Source organism: Pleurodeles waltl, chromosome 8, assembly GCF_031143425.1.
Source record: "Pleurodeles waltl isolate 20211129_DDA chromosome 8, aPleWal1.hap1.20221129, whole genome shotgun sequence".
Lineage (NCBI taxonomy): Eukaryota > Metazoa > Chordata > Amphibia > Caudata > Salamandridae > Pleurodeles > Pleurodeles waltl.
This window is the reverse complement of record NC_090447.1, coordinates 604,552,002-604,577,958: the sequence shown is the minus strand read 5'-3', so window position 1 is coordinate 604,577,958 and position 25,957 is coordinate 604,552,002. Positions and strand designations below refer to the sequence as shown.

Sequence of the window (25,957 nt, the reverse complement as noted above, 5' to 3'; positions counted from 1 at the left end):
TGTAGAAGGATTGGTTGGTGGTCCGGATGAGGTGGTGATGTTTGTGCATGGCTGATTTGAGGGCGGAGAAGTTGCTCACTGAAGGTTCTAGGCGCCAGGCTTTCTCAGTTTTCCAGCAATCTTGTTTGGAGGATTGAAGTTCAGCGGTGAACCAGGGAGCTGTCTTGTTGGTGCGGGTGGTGTTGGATTTTTTAAAGTGGGGTGAGGGAGTCTGCGCATGTTTCAAGCCATCGGGTGAGGTTGAGAGCGGCGGTGTTGGGGTCGTTGGTACTGGGAGGTGGAGCTTGAGCGAGGTTGGAGATCAGTTTTTCTTTGAAGATCTTGCTCCATTTGCGGTAGGGGATCGGATGATGTTGGTGGTGGGTTTCAGGAAGGAAAAATGGACACAGTGGTGGTCAGTCCAGTGGAGTTCGGTGGTGTGAGTGAAGCTGATGTGGTTGCTGGAGGAAAAGATGGCGTCTAGCATGTGACGGGCTGAGTGGGTGAGGTGACTAGTTGCTTGAGGCAGAGGTTAGCAAGGTTGTCCAGTAGGGTAATGGAATTGCAGTCGTAGGTGTTCTCCAGGTGAAAGTTAAGGTCACCGAGGAGTAGGTAGTTTGTGGAGGCGAGGGTGTGGGAGCTGAAAACGTCGGCAATGGCGGGGCAGGGTCCAGGTGGTCTGTAATTGAGGGTGCCTCTTAGGGTGGCATTGGCGTTGATGTGTACCTGAAAGTTCAGGTGCTCTGCGGTGTCTAGGGTGTCATTGGAGTTTTTGTGAATTATGGCTACTCCACCTCCAGGTTTGTTGATACGGTCTCTACAGTGTTTCTGTATCCTTCTGGGATGGCTATGACGATGTCAGGTTCCGATGAGGGGTTCATCCATATTTCAGTGAGGAAGGCGATGTTGGGAGAGTTTGTCGTGAGTAGGTCTCCAAGCTCGATGGTGTGCTTGTGGACGGAGCGGGTGTTGAGGAGGATGCAGTTGAGGTGATTTTAGTGTTTGGTGGTGTTATGGTGCTTGTAGGTGTGAGTGCAGGAGAAGTGGCATGAGCGGCATGTGAAAGGTCCGAGGGTGTGTCTAGGGTTAGCCTGGGTGCAGGTGGTGTGCCGGCCGTGGTTGAGGGCAAGGAGCTTTGTGGAGGAGTAGTGTCGCTGGGAGGTGCCGGAGGTGCATGGAGAGAGGCACTGAATGTGGTCCAGGTGCGGACGGGCGCAGACGGGCTTGCCTCTGGCACGCCAGCGACACAGCCGCACAGCGGCCACCATTAAGAAGGGGAGGTGGGAGGGAGGAGTAGCTGGGAGGCGGGGGCCAATGGGGGCACGAGGGGGGCGGGCCGCAAGGGACACAGCGGCAGGGACGGGGAAAACGTCAAGAGCCGGCTTAGCAAGACCAAGCAAATCACAGAGTAAAAATTCAACAGGCCGAAAAAGGGCACAAATACAGTCAAGGACAATTCAAGAAACTAAATATTAAATACGAAAAACGAAATACAGCAAAAAGTAAAAGCACACTGGATCCGCCTACCACTAGGCACCAGGGAGGGCCTCGAACTTCCTTCGCCAGTAACAGGTGTGGTCAGGGGCACAGAGGCATGCAGGTGGAGCCATCGGCAGTGTCTGGAGTTTTCCTGGCCACGTTGGCAAATGAGGACTTATAGGCAAGTCCTCACACCTGGGATGGGTTGGGGGGTTAGAGGAATTGGGTGGGAATGAAATACCAGGGGAGAGGGAAGAGTTTTCCTTCCCCTGGCGATTCTCTTCAGTGCGTTCCTGCTACGGGATCATGGGTGCAATCGCCCAGCAGAAATGCACCCACTAGACACCAGGGAATACATTTCTGTATGTGATGGGAGCTGCCCCTGGGGTAAAGGTTGGTTTCAATCTAGGGTGCCAATTATTTGCCCTCACTTTGTGCCCCTCTTGCATGTAGATCAGGCTCCTTCATTCCGACCTGCCTTCGGGCAGACTTCATTGTGTTTTATAATGCTAACTGCTTTCTTTCTTATCATGTGCCTTTGTGACCCTAATGCTTTTTCTTCCTTTTATTGTCGTTCAAACTCCTTGCTTTTCTTTGTGGTGTATCCGGTTTGCAGTTTTGACACAGCTGGAGCTGCAGTTAGTATGGTTGCATGTGGTTGGTAAGGAAACTTTTTATGTAATATTCACGTCAAATGTGCATCATTGCCATGTTTCTCTGTTTTTTTAACGTTAAAATATTTTTTATTATATTTTGCTTGTGGTTTTTGAGTTTTTAAAATTCACGTTTGGCTTTGTGCATGATCTAGAATGTGCTGTCTTTTGCATATAGTTTTTTAAACTTTCTAGTGGGATATCTTCACTGCTTGCTGTGTCTGTTCAAAGTAGGTGAACTTGATCCTCTGTCTCGTTACATGTGGGAAGTGAAAGTTATACAGGTATCTTTTTGTTGTATAAAGTTCTGTCTGATTTGCAGTTTCTTTCCATGTCGTAATATTTCAATAGTTGTATTCACTGTTTGATATAGCAGCAGTTTGTTGAGTTCTAAACAGATGCAGTTTTGTTCATGGTTGTCTGATTTTGTGACAGTTTTATTAGTAAGCATAATGGCTGCTCACAGGCTGACGACCCAGCAAGTTTGTTGGTTTGCTTTATGAATCTGCCTCCAAACATGGCTCTGAGACTGACTTCATCTGAGGCAGAGGAAGATTCTGGCTATGAATTTTCTGCCCTAGAAGAATCATCTAACGATGAACCCAGTTTGAGGGATGATGAAGTGCCTCATTTAGAGGCGAATGTTGATGTACCAGATGTAGCATATGCGAGCTGGATTACAGCCAGGGGTGGAAGGCTTCCAATTGGAAGTACTGAACCCAGGGTTCTCCCTATCATGGTGCAGCACGTTTGGCCAGACTTTAGTTTTGTTGCAGAGGGTTGAGTAAACACAAAGAACCTTTTGCCTATCAATTTCTTCGAGCACTTTACTGATGATGTGTTTTGGATGATATTGTTCAGCAGTCCAAATTTGTATGCAGAAAAATATTTGAGACACAACACTGCCGCACTTAAGACCCACTCTAGATCTACCCAGTGGACTCCTACCAGTCTCCATGAAATGAAGCAGTTCCGGATTTTTTACTTTTTTATGGGATTGCTAAGGTGTGTAATGTTGTCTTTATATTGGTCTACCTGTCCCTTGACGGCAACGGCTATTTTCCAGCAATGATGAGTCAAAATAGGTATTTGATTCTGCCTTGAATGCTGCATTTTGTGGATACTGGTACAGCATTGCCACAAGATCACCCTGATTGTGACCATTTCTTTAGGATTCAACCTGTCCTTGACCATTTCGAGATCTAGGTTCCAATTCCTGATATATCTGGACGAGTCTCTCCTGTTCAAGGGTTGTATGGTTTTCAGAAGAATATACCCAGTTATGGTATTAAGCTGTATACAGTGTTTGAAAGTGGCACTGGATATGTGATTAATTCAGGGTGTACACTGGTAGGGATTCTTCAATTGACCCTCCCCCTACTGCTGTCCACCCAGTTATCGTTCCACTTGGAGTCAGAGAAAAAATGGTGTGTGAACTTGTTGACAAAGATTACAATATGTTCGTGGACAGTTTCTACACAGGTGTGCAATTATTTAAAGAATTGTTCAGAGTGGGCACTGAGGAATGTTGCACAATCTGCCGTAGACGTAAGGATTACCCTACAGTGCTTGTGTGTAAAAAACCTTCAGGCAGGCAAGATGTCCACATGATCAGAACAATGATAAAAGTACTGAGCCTGTGGCTCTTTGGTGGTCAGGTAGCACAAGTGGGCAAACCAGTATACCAGTGTAGATCAAAGGTTGGAGCCTTACAATGCTGCTCGAAAGTCATATCTAGTACAAGGAGTTAGTTGTTTATGTATTTCATTCATCGTCCTTCAATGCTCAAGTTCTTTTCAAAGATTATCCTCTACATTCCAAGATCAATTTTGTACAGTTTTAGCAGTCTGTAAAAGGCAGCCTTGCTGCAGTAGACAAGTAAAATCGGAGTGGTAGTACGCCAACACCCAAAACATCTTTGCTTTTCAGAGACGTAGATTCTATGTCCGAAGAGGCATACAAAAGTAGAGTTGTATGTATCGTCCCAGGTGCCCTTCTATTCCTGTGCTATGTGTGCCCCCATATTTTAAACTGTACCGTAAGCAACTCAAGTAATGAGCGCAGCCGTGAGAGTAAAAGGCAACTGACCATGGTCAGTGCTGTTATATATTTTCTGTTTAGATACCAGGTTACCAATAGTTTGATGTGTTTAGTTACACCTGTTATGTATGCAATCATAGATGGTTTTTCATCTTCTAACAATGGACATGAAAAACAAACACTGAAAATAATGTGCTATTTTTAGTTGTATGTTTCATTTTTTTTTTGTTTATGTGGTTTGTGTCTGTAATCTGTTCAAATATGTTTATTTTGGCGATTATCCCGATAAAAAATAATAATATTCAATCCATTGTATACAAGAGAAACACATTAAAAGGATGCATATATTAACATAACCTCTAATTCCTTTTTTGAGAACCACCAATTTTGAGGGTAACTTAAAAGATATATACAATATATAATTCATAGCATACATAAATAAAGTGGTGACCTGAAACATTAAATAATGTTTTAAAATGTATATAGTCAATTGGTCACACAGTTCATTTCTTTCAACAATATTTCTCTAGGAGTCTCACAAGTCTCCTCTCCGCTTCTTCAGAATCCATGCAGAATGTAAAAATGTGCTCACTCTAAATACAATATATCTATTGTGTCAGAGCTAAACAATATTTATGACACTTGATAGTTTCTTATGTCAGGATTTGAACAGGTAGGACGAATCCTCTTGTGCCTAGGTCTATGATAGGCAGGACAGAGGAATAGCACATGGTCAACACTCTCAGTGATGTTGGCACAGAAATTGCAAGTGGAGGGAGCATCCAAAATTGAATGCCATTTCGCAGAAAATGTTTTCACACATAAGATACCAGCCTAAATGTAACACAGAGGCTCTCTGCGAATGTCTGATAAACCTCAATGAGAACGCTTTCAAACTAAGGAAGGGGCTTAAGGCTCAGAAAGTAATCAGTATGATTACATCTCTTAATGGAGTGGAGCTGGTGCTCCACAACCAGGGCCCAAGTATCTATTAGGTAACATACTTTTCACTGATTTCCTAACAGTTAAGGGATCAGTGCACAATGGCAGAATTCCAAGTGTAATAACCCATAATTTCACATGTTGGAACCATACTATGTTTAAGGTGGCATCTAGTTTCATAACTTCTTCCAGTTCAGCTCTATATGGTTCCAACTCACAGCCCAAAGGTTGGTGACTTTAGGGCAGCAAGATGCTTAATACTCTTTAGCCCAATATAAAAAAAGCAATGGCAGAGTTGGTGAGCTCTACAGCAAATTTAGCAAGGATTTAAGAAAAGTGTTGTCCTTTGGAAGCACATCATTCATATTAACAGTGCTCCAGATTTCTGCACCTTATAGAGCTGCTGATTGGGCCTAAGTTTATAGATTTGGAAGGCCAACGAGACGGATCTAGACAGAATCAATCTATACATTTTCAGAATCACTGCTGCTCTATGATTAACTTAGAGGCTGCTCTTTTGGATCAGTGGTCTCCATGTTAGAGAACTGGCCACCATTAGGCCTAAAAAAAATCAAATGTTTGTACACTCTCAAGGGGCACATCTCCTATCCGCCATTTGCCCCTGCAAGCTTTATGCCGAGTGTATAACATATTCTTGGTTTTTTGAGTGTTGCACTTCCAAACCTCTAAGCTTGTAGAATTCATCAAACTTATTTATAAGGTTTTTCAGGACTGAGTGAGTTCTAGATAGATAACGTTTGTCATCAGCTAAAAGGAGCGCTGGAACCTTTGCACCATTTAGTTTAGGAGAGTCATTAACACTGCTGTTCCAGTGGCCTAAAGCACCACTGCTATACAGAGATAACAGCATGGGCACCAGGACACTACTATAACGAACACCCTGCAAACTGGAATGGGGGTACTCAGCTCACCCTGTCTGCCTCATCTGACCTGGGCAAAGTTGTAATTATGAAGTCCAATTATAGTACTTAGTATGTGAGGTGGTACAACCATTGATCCAAGGACCTCCCACAGTTTGTTTCTGGGGACCAAATAAAAAGGTGACCATTAGATCATCAAAGGCCATGTTCAAATGATCTTTGGACAAAGTGATGTATTTCTACTTTATGAGTGGAAAAACAAAAGGACTGGTCTAGTGTGCTGATCTAAAGGAAAAATCCAGCCTGAAAAAGGAATAGAATATAGGCACTATCCATCCAACCATGCAATTTATCGAGAAGATGCTTACAAAAGATTTTTTTCAGGATGTCAGGAAGGCTTATAGATCTATATTTCCCACGATCTCCCCTATCCCATTTTTTTTTAAATCAGAATGATGTGTGTCCTTGCCTGTCTGTGTAATCTTAATTCTGGGAGTGTACTAGAAATAAAAGTGATGTTGAGCTTCATGGTGATGTCCAAGAGGTGTTTTGCTGGTGGTGTGTATGTGTAATGGAATTTGGTTGGCGGCATGTGTGGACTGGCGTTTGGCTGGTGGTGGGGGACAGGATGTGTGTGTGTGTGTGTGTGTGTGTGTGTGTGTGTGTGTGTGTGTGTGTGTGTGTGTGTGTGTGTGTGTGTGTGTGTGTGTGTGTGTGTGTGTGTGTGTGTGTGTGTGTGTGTGTGTGTGTGTGTGTGTGTGTGTGTGTGTGTGTGTGTGTGTGTGTGTGTGTGTGTGTGTGTGTGTGTGTGTGTGTGTGTGTGTGTGTGTGTACCGGTGTTTTTCTGGCGGTACGTGTAGTGGTGGCTGACTGATGATGTGTGTGGGTAGTGACTTGTCGCTGGTCACTAGACACATCCACACTGCCAACCAAACTCCAGTCCACTCACTCTGCCAGCTGGTGTGATTGGTGTGCCAGTCCTGAGGGTGTATGAAGGTAATGGGACTTTGAATGGCACCATTTGTTGATGTGAGTGTTGTAATGTTTTGGGCCCATATCTGGTGGTGTACATGGTTTTCGGTGTGTGATATGTGAAATGTCTAAAAATGGCCTTTAAAGCGGTTAGTGCCTTGTTGTGACTTTACAGCTCGCAAGCTGTGAGTCTCTGGCTCAGTATTCTGAAATATAAATATATATATATATAAATATATACACTGAAAAAAACCAAAGTTTACAGGGATATTATAGTTGTGCTCACATTTTAAACGTATCAAACCACAGAAATACACCTAATATAGTTAGAGTTATCTCAAATAACTATAACTTACTCCATCCCCTGAGGCCAAGCCTAATTTTTTTTTTGGGGGGGGGAGTGGGGTTTGGGTGGAGGGTGCACATGGCTCCCCTCAGCAGGACCAATCTCAGCCCAGTTATGTGACCTGGGTGCCCCCCAAGGCTCCCGGTCACAATATTGGGGACAGTGGGGGGAGTCTGAATGCCCTCACGGTCTCAGCTGGCTCCCCGCTTACTGTGAGAGCCAGCATTGCTGTCACAGAGAGGGAGATGCTAAAGCAGCTCCCTCTTTGTGAGAGCAATGTTTCCTTTGTTTCCCTGCCTGCATCTCCGCAGGCAGGGAGACAAAGGAAACCTCTGCTCACATAAAGGAAGAGCTATTTGACAGCTCTCCCTTCATTGGAGCAGAATGTTTGCTGTGACTTGGAGGCAGCTGTCAAAGCTGCAGCCAAGCCGCAGCAAACAGCTATGTCCTGGGGTGGCCACCCCCTGCAATATTTTTGTTTTTGTCCCAGGGGAGATGGTGGACCCCAGGGCTGCAGTGGTGGGTACAAACGTAAAAGCCCTGGGGGTGGTTGTACCCCAGGCCCCTTCTCCCCACATTATATAGGCAAAGCACCCAGGACTTGGCCTACCAGGGTGACTGCAGAATTATAAAACATGGGAGGCCGCACTTCATTTAAAAAACAAAATTTGCCGGATCCGTAGATCTGCCGCAACTTCTGGCGCAAGGTTTTTAAAAATCGTTTTTTTTTTGTTTTTTAAGGTCTGCCAGGATCCCTTTGGTACCCCAGAGCTAAGGGGTCAGGGTGGCTGCTTTTTCTATAGAAGCTAGGTCCTAACTATAACTACCTATTGGCAACCACCATACACACACACACACATTTCGCTGTCTGCTTTTATTGCATAAAAGAAACATATTTCATAGGTAACCATAAACTATAGAAAATATTTGACAGAACTGGACACCAGGGGATTCCAAGGTGTTGTGCCTTGCATAGATCCAACAAGGCTTTCTTACCAAGAGCCTTTAAATACCCCAAGTATTGACTACAAACACATGTTCTTCATATTTCTGTGAGGGAAAGTACTGGCATCTGCAGGGAGCCAAGTGACTGACACACACACACACACACACACCTTTTTTCGCACCAAATGCAGTGGTAATAGAACAATGAAACTGGATAAAATATTTCACAAACCCATCCCCAAGACATAGCTGTTTGCTCTGACCTGGTGGGAGCTTTGACACATCCCACCAAGTCAGAGCAAGTACTCAGCTCAGATGAAGTGAGAGCTGTCAATCAGCCCTCACTTCATGCGAGCAGAGGTTTCTTCTGCCTCCCTACCCATGGTGATGCAGGCAGAGAAACAGGGGAAACATTGGTCTCACAGAGAGGGAGCTGCTTTAGCAAAGTAACTCCCTCTTTGTGACGGCAATGCCGGCTCCCACAGGAGATGGAGAGCCAGCTGGGACCACAGGGGCCTTCAGGCTCCCTCATGGTCCCCAACATTGTGACTGGGTGTCCTGGGGGGCACCCAGGTCACATGGCTGGGCCCCCAGGGGATGGGCCCCCAGGTTCGAGATCAGCCCTGGGGAGGGGGATGGGCATGTGGCCCTTCTCCCTCCCCAAAAATAAATGAGTCTGGCCCCAGGCGGTAGGGTCCCTGGGCCAGGGTTGGCCTGGGGAGTCACCCGGGCCCTTCCCCCCCCAAAAATTAAATATTTAGGCCAGGCCCTAGGGGAATCGGGTCTCTGGGGCCGAGATCGGCCTTGGGAGGGAAGGCCCCAAAGCCCCAACTCCCCTCCCACCCCCCAAAAAAAAGATATTCAGCATGATCCCGGGGGATGGGGTCACCGGGGATAGATCTGCCTGAGAATGGGGGCATGTGGACCTGCGGCTAACTACTGCTGTGCATCGCCAAAGGCTATGAGCAGCATAGGGTTGGTGGTTAGGGGTGTTGGCCACAGGGTCTAGCTGAAGGCCAGGGATGGGTGGTTATAAGGGTTGGTGGCAGGGCCAACTCCTGCTGCACATGGCCTTTGGCAGTGCGCAGGTTGGGTGGATATAGGGGTTGGCCTAGATACAGGCCCTGCAGCCAACTGCTGCTATGTACAGCCCAGTGCGCGATGGTGGTTGGATTAATGAACAGTAATGAAAACTACTTTAGGTTAAAAAAAAAAAAAACATAGAATTTCACTGGGAAAAAAAATTACGGCACTCAGGACATCTTTGATAACATCATTGGTAATATCATGTAATATTTGCAGTAAAATTTGTTATGAAAAACTGTGCAGCTGGGGGGGGGGGCATGAGCTGTGTACATGCCTTATTCAACAACGTCCTTAGAGTTTACACGTTGACAATTTGGTCACGGGGAAGCATTTCATGTCTGGCATATGTGGCCCAAAAGAACCTCTCAAATCTATGTACTATCTCCCTGGGGTCTACCACCAGGGTGCCCTACCATCTCGGATTAGCTATCTAGTCGGTTCGCAGCCTGAAACAATCTATGAAGCAGATTGCTTGTTTTGTTGCCCCACTGGTATATTCTGCCACTCCATTTTGCTTCATCTAAGAGCAGCTGCCTAAACTGCTGCTGCACCAAGCCGAACTGCCACCGCGAGGTCTCCCTACCCGGCCAACAGGTGCAGGCTTCTAGGTCATATATTTGTGTCTTTAGCTCGGCCAGGTCCTGTACTTTGATTTTTTAAATAGCATTAACTTGACCTGATTATGCGACGCTTTACTTGAGCACCAGTTACACTTACTTCACATTAAGTTACATTTTTAAGGGCAGATGAAGTGATTTTCCCAGAATCACAGGCTGTTGAGATAACGCCGGGACTCAAACATGGTTCCTTACTTCCAAAGTTCGTGTCCCGTCTGCCTATACTGCCCATAAATCTCCATATTCCTATTGGGCAAGACCTATTGCCTTTGCCAGTGTTTGTTTTCCAGGTCATCATTCACCCTCCCTAGAGGCAAGCCACAAACGTCACATTTCAACTGCAATCAAGCGGTATTATTAGCTGAACAAGAGCAGCGTTAAAACCCCTTACATAAACAGACAATCGTCCTTAGTTGAAGAAATTCCCCAACTCACGACCCCCCATCTGCAAATATGATTTAGTTTGAAAGCAAGGATGTGTGTATCTTGTAAGCATTTAGTTACCCACTAGAGGGCACTCTTGTTCAACAGTTAGTCAGGGGTTGTGCATGGAACGGCAGGAAAAACTGGAAACGGGCTCAGAACTTAAAACAGTCACTACTGCTTGATGGTAACACGGAAAGGAGTGGTGTGTGTCACTGTTCCTCAAACGAGAGCATAATGTGCGCTTGTGACAGGTTTATTTTGCAAGGAAAGATCCCGCAGAAGGAAGGTAGGATCATAGGGAATGAATACACTCAGCAGAAGAGAAGGTTATATGTACATCTATTGAAGACTAAGCTAAAGCAACTACCTTGCTGTTTCATAGGTGAGACTGCACTTTTCACATAAAAAGTAGCCCTTGGCAGCAGCAGGACCACTTCATGGTGGATTCTGTGGTGCAGAATTCTTCATTCCCCCCAAAGCCTACAACTCCTCAATACCGTTTAGTGCGGAGTGCATTTGGCCCAGTCTGCCCGTGGCCCCTTCGTCGCTCCCTGGTGGACCCAATGGGAATTTAGGCGGCCGCCTATAACCAGTGCACACAATTCTCTGCTCCTCTGTCGCCCCTGGAGCCTGTATTTGGCATCTCACCTGGTTGTCTGTAACCAGTACATTCCACGAGCTCCTCCTCTGAAGTTGCAGGGTAGATGCTAGCAATCAAAGTCTGAAATCTGCCTGCCTCTGCCAGCTTTTGATGATAAAGGGATGAATGTGACTTACAAGCCTGGCATTTGGATATAGGCTCATCCGCCATTTGCCCTACCTCAGGTCTTTCACCTCTTACTCTCTCACCATCTTTCCTCCTAACACATTCCTCACACAGGCTCTCCTAGATGTCACAACAGCTGCAGCGTTGACTTAATGATACAGCATTTCTCTGGTTAAATCACAGATCACCTACCATGATGCCTATCTATGCGTATTAGACCATATGCCCTAGTACCATCCAAGAGGCTATGTTTCGATCATTTGTAAAACCTTTGCCCTATGGAGGGTATAGGCTTGCATGACCACTCGCATAATAACTACACAATTGTATGTGTAATCACAAGAATGACCACCCTACATGATCGACTGTATAACCCGTTAAGAACATTTGGTATGACAGCTTTATCAATAGGTCACAAGACAAACTGCATGGCAAACTCCTTATAAACCATGTGGCAACTGTGTGATGACAGGATGACACATTCCAACACAATTTGTATGATATGTTTATGCAATAACTTTGTTGATATCTTGTGCAGTAGAGTGTTCTCCATCTGCAAAGTACTTCAGCACCTTGCCAGGAGTAGAAACTACATAAATTCGAAAACAATACAATGGCAAAGTTCCTAATGGTGTGAAGCATCCCCTATAACTCAAAACAAACTACCTTGAAATCCATTTATAAGGAATTACACGATACATTTGCATTAAAGGCATGAAAACTGCAGAAAAACGTCAATCCTTTTCCATGACTACATCACTAATATTTGGCTTCCATGAAGTAGCATGATTCCCATTTGCAAAGTGCTTAAGGGCCCCGTCACTGGTAGCAAGCACGTTTCGAAACACTCATACCACATCTAGGATGGTTAAAAGGAGAAAACTAAAGGCATGCAGCCAGACAAGGAATGGAACCCCTGCTAGAGGCCAAGACCATGGAGATGCAGACTCCTACAAAGAAGGACAACTGTGGGCCACCCTAGTTCTTTTATTGGATGAGCCTACCACGACTTATGAAGAGTCTACCAATGGTCAAGAACTATAAGGATTTAAACTTGCCTAAAAAGAAGCGGAAATCCTGGCTCAGGAGATTGCAGATCGAAATATCCCATAGTGTAAACATATGAGAGAGTGCAGGAATTAAAGAGTCAAAAGGTGATTTTAACCTAAGAGATGATGGTTCCTTACTGCTGTCCTGTGTGAAGTGGTTCACCATTAACTAATCACAAAAGACCACTGGTACTGGATCTGGGACCTGTGATTGAACGCTACAGAGCTCCTGCCAGCCACCCAATTCTTTCAGTATGGTTTGGGTTCTATGACCCAGGGAGATGCGAGGTCTCTGAGAACAAATAACAATGTGGACCGGCAACCTCAAATGACTGATGATCTACCTTGTTTCTTTACATTTCCCAATGATTCCGGAGGGAACTTAGAAGGAATCACAGTTTAGAAAAAAGATGGAGAATATGCAAAAAAAAGGAAAAGAATAAAGATCTCTCTAAGAAGATGTGTTGCATGAGAAATTAGCTGCTACTGGCTTTTTCTACTGCTCTTGGTCTTAAATCATTATCAGTTCATAATGACTCAGGATGTCCCTAGTGTCAAAGAAACCTCCAAAAGATTGCATAAGAATCATCTATTGCTTCGTCAGTATCACTGGCTACTGGTTTCCTCTCAAATTGTGTGCATTATTCATACTATTGCCTCAATGGCAGTGATCAGTGAAGCACCACAATATTTGAAGGTGGTGACTTCACCTTACCACCCAGCAAGAACCGTGACTAATGAAAGGGCCTAGATTTCAATGTGTTAGGGCTATAGGAATCATTTTTTCCACTTTGGCTACTCGATCTTGCTTTAACACCCCCACCACTTTTCAAGCACGTCCACTGTCTCCCCCATTTCACCCTGTCCCACACATCTTTTTTGGGGACTTTTTTTTTTTTTAAATCCCCCCAGCTCCTCTACCAGCCCCCTCTTACACCTTCACATCGCAAACCTTTTTTTTTCACTTCCATTTACCACTCCAAGACGGAAAGGAATAGTAAATAAAAAAAAATAAAAAATAAATGCTGCTGCTGCGTCATGATTTCTGCATACGCATACGTCACCAGGCGGGGACCGCTATAGAGACAGATATGTTTTATGCCATGGCATACATGCCATGCATAATGACACATGCATTGATACGGGCTGGAGCTTTTTTATTTTGTTTTTGCGAAGACTTACTATCTATGCTAACACTTGTTTTCTGATGGGAGATAAGCTATGATGAATCAAATTAAGCACTGAATACAAAGAATGCACCTTGATGCCAGAATAGTGTGTATCTGCTCATTCACCTAATGTGGGATGCAAAAACCATGGGCACTAGCGGACTAAGACTGCTTCATAGTGGACTTAACTATGCTATTTAGAATTTGAGTTCACTGAAGCAAAGCATTCTGTTTAACCAGACCTTTCAAAGCACTGAAAGTGCTGTAATGCTTGTAACAGCAAGTAATCAGTCTGTCAGCCAGTAGCCTCCATAAATGTCCATCCTTCTGTACTATTTTGTATGCAATACAGAGTGGTTATCCAAGGGAGAACATTTACAGGAGACCATGGGCTAGTCTTACCTCAGAATATGGCTTAGAAGATTTAGGGTTTAGTTTGAATATTGGCGGGCAGGTTACTTTGTCACAACAGTGATGGATCCACTGAAATATAAATCCCATTATTTCCTATGGGATTTAGATTTTGGCGGACAGGATATCCGTCACCGTTATGACGGAGTAACCCCTCTGCCAATATCTAAAACAGGCCCTAAGTTCCAACATACTTTAAGGGCTCAGCCAGTGGATTGTATGAGTTCCATTCAATTGCAACACACGGGGCATGTACACCACCAGACTTGTATGTAGAACTCTGTAGTTGGAAGATAAGACAAGAGACATTTTAGACGATGCTCATGAAAACCCAGACCAACGGAAGGATCAGTACACTGACAGATCACTCACGACTAGCCTCTGGTGGCATAATGCCACACTGCAGCTCCCATATCTGAGGTGAGTTGGTGCTGATGAACTGTCTTACTGAAACCTGCTACGTGGCTTTTTATGTTTAGAAAGTGAGATAATATCCCCATGAAATCTCCCTTCAATGCTCCAGCGCCTTACCAGGCCTCAGTCTACCTCTCAGTTGTGGTCCTTTTTCTCTTCCTCCTTTCCAATCTGCATTAGTGTCAATTCCGCTACCTCTTATTGCAGCAGTACAACTTTCCTTCCCCCTTCGCTTTGTCCCTCTTCTTCTGTAGGCTGCTTCTGACCAAGGTGCCCTTGGTTCCTTCCCAGTCCGCTCCTCATCAGGACATTTATGGTCCTCTCTGCACCATCTCAAATCATGTCATGATGTCTCTCAACTACTCTCCATTATGGTCTGCATGCCAAGACAGACCTGCTGGATCCCACACATTGGGTTTGCCAGCTGCAGAACAGTATCATGGAAAACATGACTGCAAAGGCAGGAGTACAATGCCCAAGTGGATCCACTAACCTACCACACATCTGAAAGGACTCGATGAAACAGTCCTTCAGCTAAACTTTGCACAAGTACAAATGGTTGCCAAATATGATTTTTCTGAGTGTTTGCAAGTGAAAGAGGCACACTACTTCACTCCCTCTATCTACATTACACGTTAAGCCTGCAGTTCCTAAACGGTTTAGTTACCAGCTCTTTCCCTTCACCTCTTCAGCCCCCCAAAGCACAGGATCGAGCTACCTCCTCCTAATTACACAACAATAGTTAAACAAAGGACGACAAAAGAATGACAAACAGCTCGTGTGACACGGCTGGCGAGGTCTCCCAATCAGAGGCCGGTTCAGCCTGCTCCCTCCGTACAGCAGCCCTGTGTGGGCCAAGTAGGTCTGGATCTTCCAAGTAAAAAAATTAAAAAGACATCTCCAGTCTTACTTACCAGAGCACAATAATAAGGGAGTTATAGTACATGGAAGTTTGCCATCCCTATATAAAAGCTCATCTCTAACTTCCTTATTACGGGTAACTGGTGACCTCGGACAGCCTGTAATAAAGAAATTACATAGATGCTCAACTGTAATAAGTTAATATGATTGACTTGCAATGTCACAATGCCTGCTGCCTGAGTCTGCAGTCAGGATGAAAGGCAGGTCATGGAGCATAATTACAGATGTAGTTTAAAGAAGGAAAACTGGAACTGGCTTTTTCTTCTTCCGATATCTTTTTGCGAAAAGGAAAACATAATAAGCAAAAGGAGATATTTATGGCAACATGATTATTTTTTCCACACTACAGGTCATTACAAGAACATTAGAATCCCTGCATGTTTCCACGCACGTTATAAAAGCTGACTTGCATTAAACTAATTCTAATTTCAAAAAATACTAACTGCTTTTTGGTGAGTTTAATTTCCACAGATTCTAATTTTATTCATTGTGCCTGCATGAAACATGAAAAAGCAAGACACCAAGGAATTAAGTCGTTTGAAGGAAGGGTGATGGTGTGACGATGTGTTATCAGGAATAAAATACTTTCTGCAGTATTTTAAAATGACACAGCAGATCACCTCGGAATTCCATTACCTAATGGATGAACTCTGCGTTTGAGCTCACTCCGCTACATGATCATGGAATTCCTTAGTGACTTGCAATATCCCTATAATATACAACAGGGGGTACTTTATTTCCTATATTAGACACGACTTACAGTCCTGAGATGAAGGGTGGGTTTTGAAGTCTGAGATAGTGGACTGACGGTGTAATATTAAACTGAAAAAAAACATTTTAAGCTTAAAAGAAACTATTATATGATGGGGGTGAGCATGGCTTGTTTAGTTGATCGAGTGCAGTAAAACACCTCAGTTACTTTCAGTGGGGCACGGTGGATTTCTGGAACAAGTGGTTTGATGATTGAGGTGTAATTAAGTGAGGATCAAGGTGCACACCTTGAGCACTGTACGCTTTTTCCTCAGCTTTTCTAAAGAAAGATTACGTACAAACATCACACACAAATGGATTACAATTGATTTACTGTTTTAATTCTTGAAAAGAGCTCTGGAAATGCCCTGGGTCAGTTATGCCTGGCGTACTTAACACAAGTAGGAGAGGTCAGCTAATAAGAGACAGTGTTTACAAGTATGGAAAAAAACCCACAAATCCTTATATCGGGAGGAACAAGAAAAACGGACAACTGTTTTTTTGGAGAAGAGATGTTGGTAGTATACAGAAATATAGGTATTTGGGGGTCACATTTACACGCATGCTGTCATCGAACGCTCATGGGGAGCGAATGACATGTTAACTTTTGACTACCATAGGAGGCCTTGCTAGATTTATATGCTCTCAGGAGCTTTCTCCAAGGACAGTCATCTGCACATCATATTAAACTGAACTTTGTCCCTATCTGTACATATGGTGATTCTGCCTTTATCACCCATGGTGTACTATAGTTCAAGCCCTTCGAGTGGAGTTAGGCTTGTAATCACTCACCATAACAGTAGGCATATTAAGTTCAGTTTATATTTTCAGTATTTGCTTAAGGTTCTAATCTGACCAGTTAAGGGGTGTGCTTCTCTGAAGTACTGAATCAGATAAGTTGGTCAAAGCTGCTGCACCAAAAGCTGCTTAACCCCTTCGCTGCCAGGCCTTTTACCCCTTAGGTGCCAGGCCTTTTTTGGCTAATTAGGGCACTCAAAGTTTTGTCCACATAAGCTATCCATGCCAGATCTACGTCTTTTCCAACATCCTAGGGATTCTAGAGGTACCCAGAGTTTGTGGGGTCTCCTGGAGGAGACCAAGAAATTAGCCAAAATACAGCAAAAAGCTTGTTTCTTTAAACAAAACAAAAAAAAAAAAAAAAGGGGGGAAAAGGGCTGCAGAAGAAGGCTTGTGATTGTTTCCCTGAGAATGGCATCAACAAAGGGTTTGCAGTGCTAAAATCATCATCTTCCCAGCTTTCAGAAACAGGCAGACTTGCATCAGAAAACCACATTTTCAACGCAGTTTTGGCATTTTACTGGGACATACCCCATTTTTACTATTTTTTGTGGTTTCAGCCTCCTTCAAGTTATTGACATAAATGGGTGTGAAACCGATGCTGGATCCCGGACACCTAAACACTTCTAAAAAGTAGACAAAATTCTGAAGTCCGCAAGTGGTCATTTGTGTAGATCCTACAAGGTTTTCCTACAGAAAATAACAGCTGAAATAATAAATATTGAAAGTGAGGTGAAAAAACAACCATTTTTCTCCACGTTTTACTCTAACTTTTTCCTGCAATGTCAGATTTATGAAAGCAATATACCATTACGTCTATTGTACTCTTCTGGTTGCCAGGATATATAGGGCTTGTAGGTTCATCAAGAACTCTGGGTACCCAGAGCCAATAAAGGAGCTGCACCTTGCAATATGTTTTCATTGTATACTGAGTATACAGCAATTCATTTGGTGAAATATAACAAATGAAAAATAGGTATCAAGGAAACCTTTGTATTTCCAAAATGTGCACAAGATAAGGTGTTGAGACGCAGTGGTTATTTGCACAGCTCTGAATTCCGGGGTCTCCATAATAGCATGTGAATTACAGGGCATTTCTCAAACAGACGTCTTTTTTTACACACAGTCTTACATTTGGAAGGAAAAAATTTAAGAGAAAGACAAGGGGCAATAACACTTGTTCTGCTATTATGTGTTACCCCAAGTCTTCTGATAAAAATGGTACCTCACTTGTGTGTGTAGGCTTAGTGCCCACAACAGGAAATGCCCTAAAACACTACATGGACACATCAAAATTATCAAATACAAAACTACCTGTTTTTGTTGGGCGGGTGTTTTTGGTCCTGGGCTCAGCGCCATCAGGAATACCTACCAAACTCAGACCTTTCTGAAAACTAGACATCCAAGGGAGCCCAGGGAGGTGTGACTTGCGTGGATGCCCCAGTGTTTTCTTAACCAGAATCCTCAGCAAACCTCAAATTTGGCAAAAAAAAAAAAAATCACATTGTTCAACCATTTCGGTGTGGGATCACTGCACCGGCGAACATTTCTTACCACCCAACGTGCCCCTCTGTCTCCTGATAAGAGTGATACCTCACTTGTGTAGGTGGGCCAAGTGCCTATGACAGGGAAGAGCCAAAACCATGTTGAAAATGAGGAGGAACCATAGCAGGTCTAAAAGGATTGGAAAAAAATGTTTTTAGGCTGACAAGCAAGGCAGAATTTTTATCGGTATTGATGCAACAACGCTGGGTGGTAGGAACTCTGTGGATTCCTGCAGATTCCGGAAGGTTCCATCACAAAAATGTGGGGGAAATGTGTGATTTCAAGCAAAGTTGGAGGTTTGCAGGGCACTGTGGGTAGGAAAATGGTGCGGGTGCATGTGAAGCACACCACCCTGGACTCACCCAGATTTTTAGTTTTCAGATGTGTCTCGGTCTCGCACGTGGACGTCATCAGACGCCACTGCAGGGGTTGAAGGGGAAGCGATTCCTCTTCCAGCCCTGCCCTGTGCTTCCCCTGAAGGTCTCTACCAGGGCCTAATGGTTACGTCTGTGGCACCTCAGGCCGCGCCACTGGACGTAACCATTACGTCCGTAGCAGGAAATGGGTTAAATTAGTAGCAAAATATGAGATTTTGATTCCATCAACACCATCGCAAATATTTAATATGTAAGTGAAGGGCAGTTTAAGGGGGACGGATTTTTTAAATCAAGCCTGTACGACTTGCACTATGATAAACATAAAAGATTCTTTGGGTCTCTCAGTACTTGCTGTGTGTTTCTGATCTGTCTACAGAGGGTTGTGCTGCAGTCTGGTGGAGGATTCTTGCATTAATAAACACAGCTAGGAGGGGCATCAACCATGTAAAACAAATCTAGCTTGCAGCTGAGAAATGAAGGTGGTAGATCTACTTTCTCATGTGCTACTATTGTGCCCTAAGTATCTGAAATTCCAAAAGGCCTTCCTCTGTCCTCTTAGAAATATAAATTCAATTTAGCAGCTGAAAAGAAGATTAATGTTGTTTCTCCTTTGAAAGGCCCCTGAGCAGCAACATAATTGGCTCCATTTTTGAAAACACCAAAAAATGGAAAAGATATATATGAATTATCAATTTTGGATTCATTTATCTGGCAATTGTTTATTGTGCTTTACATTACAGTAGTAATTACGAACTGTAATATTCCAATAACCGTCATTAAAAAACAGGTATTCTAACACAAATGATGCATTCAGAATAAGCTCCATTCCAAACCAGAGCCACATTAAGTAGACTATGTCTCAGATTTATAGAAATGAGAACCTTCAGTCCTAGAATCCTAGCTCAAAGAGCTGGTCAAAGATGCCGAAAAGCCCCATCAGTGAGCACACTGGCCGCAGAAGAAGAGACTCACCTCTTCCTCCTTGATCTTCTGTTTCCTCTTCTCTTCCACAGCTGCTCTCTTCTGTTCTTCCCTCTGCCGCTGCTCCTCCAGCTTTTTCCAGCGTTCCTCCACCTGCTTCACATACTGCTGCTTTGCCCTCTCTTCTCTTTCACGGATTTGTTGTTCTCTGACAGCTGAAGAAGTACAGTAATTATGGGACAGTCTGACCGAATAATGACAGAAGCAAGAACAATAACGATGACAATGACAAGACATTCATACAGCAAACGTCACAAACAATTGTCTTTTGGGGGGTAATTAACTGGTGATATTAATCGACTTTCCTTTGTGTTTCCCATTTCTAATATCCTCTGGAGGGTACAGCAAGCTTCTAACCAAACTTCAAGGACTCTGTCTCCTACTCCCACACGCAGTCAAGCTAAAGTGAAACAGGGTCTAAGGGTAGACGAGTGGCGGCATGTAACACCTACATGGAGCTGCTGAGGAGTCTAGACCTGCTTTCCTGCCTCTTTGTTGCCACTAAGATGTTACTCCTAAAGGCGTGAGCCTACATTCGTGGTTTCAAGATCACATAATTTATAGAAAGCTAACCTACAGTACTTAAACCATTTCATTTTCCTTTGGTCTTCTGATTCAAACCTGGCTTCTAAAATGTTCCCAAATATCTTCTAATGCCACCTGTGGTACCTTCTTTCGATTTTCTAGCTTTTTACCTCCACATTGTTCAGATCTTATTTCAAAACTGATTTTTGTATCAGTTTTCCCTTTTTCTTTTAGCTACTATTTGGGAATGAAAACACCATTATCATTACAGACACATAAGGTAGATTAAAGAAGTGCTAGCAGTTTCCGTTCTATGGAATCCAGAGGAAACCTCAATTTCAAACATTTTTAAAAAACTCATGGCATCTAAAAAGCAACAAATAAAAACCTAGAGAAGCCCACTGGTAGCTAAGAGGAGCACAAATGCAACTACATATTGTTTTTGGTCTACTTAGGCCTCATCGGTTGTGTAACGAAAAATGAGGGCCCCCCCCCGCAAAGACCAAGAAGGCCCCCCGCACCCCCTGAGGTGCTTTCAGGCCAGGGTACTGTGCTGAGGGGGCATCCTGGAGCTTGGGGCCCCACCGCACCGTGAAGACTGTGGGGGCCTTTGTTCCACCACTGGACCTCATCACTATGTTACAGCTAGCGTCCTGTGGCATAGGGAATACAGAACCAGTGTTTGCACATACTCGATGCAGTTAGAGCCCAAAAGCTCAAATCCAGGCTGTGGTTCCTGGTGTTCCCATCACCAGTTCAACTGGAAAGTTCCTACTGGAGCCGAATCAAGACTGATTTGCTTATGTTTGGTGTCAGTCTAAAGTGGCAGATTGGGCAAAAAAGATGCAGCTTTGCCATCTTGCAGTCCAGAGGTATTACTAAAGTGATAATAATTCAAGCTTTCCACCCATCACTTTTTTTTTCTAAGTGACTTCAACAAAGATGCCGTTGCACTGTTACTTGGTCTTCCTCGTTGGCTTATAAGGATGCCCTTTTTATATCGAACCAGGGGCATAATAGTTCCATATTTATCTGTACAACACAATACTACATTGATGTAGGTGATATATAAGTGAGAAAATAGAAGCACTCTCTTCACCAATGTGACAGATATGTTTTATATATAATGAGCAGAATGAAGAACATTGAGCATAATATAAAAACACAGAGTGAATATCGGATATCACAGAGGATTAGTAAATGAGAGGAAACAAAGGTATGCATCTAAATTCAGCTAAATAAGTCTAATGAGAATATAATTAGAAGCACTGAGAGATACTATGCTAAAAACTCTGTGACGTCAAACTTTAATTATGTGGACACACTAGCTGATAAACAACTGACAGTTTCATCGTATATTGACTATTAGGTTTCAAAAAGAATACAATTATGGAAGAGAAAACGAGTATGCTGAATGCCTACAAGTAAGAAGATGAATTAAGGAAAACGTTGTTTTTGAAAGAGGATATGTTTTAAAAATGAAATGGAACACAGACACCCTAATATCTGTGTACTAACAGGCAGAACAAGAGCACCTTAGTGTCCCGTAAAAATAGAGCAGGTGTATTTTAAATGTACATTATTGAAAATGCACGAATGCAGAGTTTCCAGAGAATGACCCTCAGGCAGCTGCTGAGTCAACCATCTGTGTGTCTGTGTGCAGAGTTCGGCACCCCCTAGTAATCACACATATGTGAAGCCCAATATCATGGTTTAACTTAGATGTCAGTTGTAGACAATGAGTACATTTTTTTTCTCAACAAAGGTCTTGGCAGCAGCACAAGAGAAAGAACTGGGCAAGGGCAGGACTCAGGATTCTGCCCCTTTTAAGTCTCCCGTTCCTACGGCCTGGGACGGAGGCAAACTGCCCAAAGAACCTGACGGAAATCATCTGAAGAACCGTCAAGACCCGGCCGCAAGGAACCCCTGCCTGTGGGGCAACCTCCCTGAAAATGGGAGGCTACTGTTGTATATAGAGAATTGCACCATTCAGTTATTGAAAGAATTAAAGGCTGGACCTAGAGTTCTATGGCAGCGCACATATAAAAGGTGCAGACTAAGCAAACACAAGGATGACCCTTACGTTTAGAGCCAGTGTTAAGGAAAAGGGGGGATAAGTATGCCAGTCCACTGTAACAAACGAAATTGGGGGAGGTCCTGCAAAAATAAGGACTTTGGCTTCATTGTTAGTAAGCTTTAATGAATTATGCAAAAGCAGGTTGTAACCAGCAACATACATGCTCTAAATGTGTCAGACAGGGTACAGCTAGTCTTGGAGGATGGCAATCTGGGTGTAGTCTGGGTAAACAGGAATGAAAAGCTGAACGATATAATCAGTTGTGCCAGAGGAATGAATAATATTTTGGAATGTAGAAGTCCCAGAGTTAAAAAATCTTTTCGCTGCTATGTGCAGCTGTAAATGTTAATGGCGCAACAGCCGTGGGACTAGAAGAATAAAAATCAATGGCACATCAATACCGAAATTATTTCCTCTTCAGGACACTAGAAAATTGAAAACTGGTCACAGGGAAGATGCAGGGAAGCCAGGACGGTCGGTGGTTGGGTGGGGTGAGGGGTTGTTAAGAAATGGTGTGTTAATGGGTGGAGGAGGTGAAGTTTTTCCATTTAATACTTGCTGGCTTACAACTCTTATTAATATAAAGACATTCTTAACATATGATGTTGCAAGTACACCACATACAAGCGAGAATCAAAGCATGAAAAGGTTCCTTGTTTACAATATAGCTCAATATCTTCCAAGCCTTGGCTGTCCTTCTCCCCAATGTTGTAAAATTGAGTGAAACTAATTTGGAGATTGCTTTTCTTACCCAAGCATTTTTCTCTTTCTTCTCTCCTCTCTTTTGCAAGTCGTTGTCTTTCGTCTGTTTTGAAGAGACTATCTACAGCTAAAATGAAAATTGAAAAGAAAAACAGAGGTCAACGAAGAAAGATCTAGGCAATACAGTTATTTACAGACTATCAGCCTCAAAAAGCAAACTGAGGTCTTGCACAAAAATACACAGCATCAGTTACTGAGAATGTGTATTTCAAAGATTCCCACAAAGCTAGGAAAGGACTTATTCCAAACTAGTTTTTTTATGATCTCTTAACAGGACACTACTCTTCATTCCAGACTTTATGCTACTGACTTTGGTCAGGTGGGTAACATTGGATGAAAGCAAGTGAATGTGCATTCACTTCCATTACATTTTGTATCACAGATACGTATAGCTACAGTAAAAGATTACCTTCTAAATCTCTTAGTAGTGAAACTAGCAACTCTAGTTTTGTATCGGATTGCTGTTTAACCTCAAACAGGACACAGTTTGTCTACGAGGCCATCTCATTGTAACCAAACCCAACACCTGAGAGTACGTACATTGTAACCAAACCCAGCTTCTGGGAGCATGTAAACACAAACATTGGCGGAACTGCACTTCTTAGGCGTTTTTGTTCACATGAACATTATTATGTTAATTAGCTTTTTCCTCTGAAAAATCTCTCACGCCAATTGAAGTCAACAGGGAAATTAATTTCTCCTGAGTTTTTTTCCCGCTAAATCGAACTCTAGTTGTTCTCAAATGTTGGCATGCATGGTTGACACACACTTACTCTGTCTTTTTTTTTGCCTAACATTTCGCTGCCTGTGGCCCTTTGATTAACAGTCTAGAGTTGGCCTGCGTGTGTACGCATGAATTGTATTGACAATACTACTGTTGTAATTAAATCAAACAGGGGAGAAAGACTTGGCTGGGAGTCACAGACATGGAATAATGGCACAGTACATGCTGCTGTTCATATCAGACACTGAGGAAAGACGTAAGGCATAAATTAGCTTTTGTGTGATCAAAGGGCTTACAATGACAGAAGTCACTTCCAGGGTCTGAATTGACGTTTCATTTCATACTGCGACTGAGGTACTTCTCAGCTGCCTGATGGTGGAATTAACAAGGTTATATGTGGATGTTTCAGCACAGGAGGGGGTGACAGAGAATGCTACATGAGAGTTAGGCGGCACTGTGACTGGACTGTATTGTAGTATTTATATTGCACTTACTACTGATGTGTTGGGCGCTGAAGTGCTAGCCTGCACAGGTCAGAGGCTACTCTGTGTAGGATATGTGTTTGGATGGGTAATGCATTTGTTGTTGATCCTATGTGGGAAGTGTTCTTATATTGCGTGATAACCACTGAGGTGCATATCACTTGGTCACAACCAATCCTAAAGTGGAAGGTCAACTGAGGGATATTAACTTGGTTAGCTGTGATCACTCCAAGAGTGAAGTTGTGAGTCGAATATTTGAATGCAAAAACATTGTCCTTGGCCGGTGGAAGATGTAATATAGTAAAGGCATCCACCTCTGCACCAGTGTCTCTGCCCATCCACTCTTTCCCCCCTGTCCTCACTCATGGTCTCTACTAAGTGAACTATCGTTAAACAGGAAGCTGTGGCCAGCACCTAGCTGGAAGGCGGGAGCCTCCCAGCTCAATACTTCTGTTATTGGGTTGAAGTGTGGGGGCTCTGGGGAGTTGTCAAGCTCTGCCAGGTGGGACAGAGAGCATCTCCCATTGTTGACTTTCCAACACTGCACAAACCGCCTTGGCATGGCACCCCTGTAGTAGTCTATTCCTTAAGCATTGTCTAATATACAAGCATGGGCACCAGATCAAACAGAACCTTTTGTGGGAGTCAGAGAGAAAGCAGTGGGCAGGGACTCATCTCCAGGCTGATATTCAGAACAAGCTGAAAACAGAATCCTCATTTAGGCAATGAAAACCATATGAGCCCAGGGGTTAACACATATTGGGGCACTTATGCCACAGTAAGCTTTGCTTCTGATATTCCTAAATTTAAAAAACATATTTTCTGTTATTTTAGCTCAACAGGGCTTTAAACTTCTCCTTTAATGATCAGATTACACGTAGGAGAGTGTTGCTATTACTACCAAAAGTGGGGAAAAGGAGCTACCTGTTCCCTCACTGGCATACAGTAGCTTTGGGAAGGATCTAAGGCAGAAGTCTTCAATTTTTTGGATTCCGGGACACCCTCTCAAATATATTTAGGCATAAGGACCCCCTCCTGAAAAAAACTTCTAGAACTTGGTACTTCTCATCATCGACAATCATAAATGTCCCCAACTCACACGGCAAATCATTTTTACGGTGAAGAAATAATATCAAACAGTGTTTAGCAAACCAAAGGTCAATAAGTGTGGTGTAGTAGTCAAAGCTGTGGCTAAAAACAAAGGTCCTCATTTATGAGGGATCGGTGTTGGGCAGCGCCGCATGTCTTCTTGCTACACTGCCCTACGCCAACATAAAAGGGCAAGAATGGACCGTATTTATGAAATACAGTGCATTCATGTCTTCCCCCCCACGCTGGCTTACACATTGCTGCCTTGCCTCAATGGAGGTAGAGTTGTTTTTGTGGAGGAAGGGGCACCTCCCGGCACAAAAACAATCCCGAGAGGCATTTTCCTATTTCTATGTGTGCTGCAGAATGCAACACACATGGAAAGAGGAAAAGACGAGGAGAAATGAAAACCTTTATCCTCATTACGACTGCTCTGGGGAGGCGTAAGGTTTTGGCACTGTGCCAGTTTACTTGACTTTGAATATGTGGGGCAGCATCAAAATCCATGGGTATTGAGTGGGAACAGCCTCTGCAACGTCCATGGGACGCCTCCATGGTGCAGAATAAGGCAACACAGCGGCTTGCGTTCTCAATATCTATGAGACTAGTAGGGTGGCTTTGCATTGCCTCATAGGTATGATTAATAAGCTTGTGCTGCCGAAGTGTCAAAAAGAGTGATGCTTTGGTGTCGCAAGCCTCTCATAAATAAGCTCCAAAATATTATGTACTTTTTTTTTTAGGTCTTTCACAG

At 43.5% G+C, this 25,957-nt stretch overlaps 1 protein-coding gene across 9 annotated transcripts in view; it reads right to left on the bottom strand.

The window, feature by feature from the left end:
* Window positions 1–25,957, bottom strand: part of MAP7D2 (MAP7 domain containing 2) — a 361,083-nt gene that overhangs the window by 181,668 nt on the left and 153,458 nt on the right. For all 9 annotated transcript variants that reach the window (XM_069204676.1, XM_069204677.1, XM_069204679.1 and 6 more), the window contains exons 2-3: window positions 22,901–22,978; window positions 19,539–19,702 (exon numbers count right to left, since the gene is read on the bottom strand). In XM_069204676.1, the coding sequence (XP_069060777.1) occupies window positions 19,539–19,702; window positions 22,901–22,978 (242 nt within the window). The remainder of the gene's footprint in view (window positions 1–19,538; window positions 19,703–22,900; window positions 22,979–25,957) is intronic.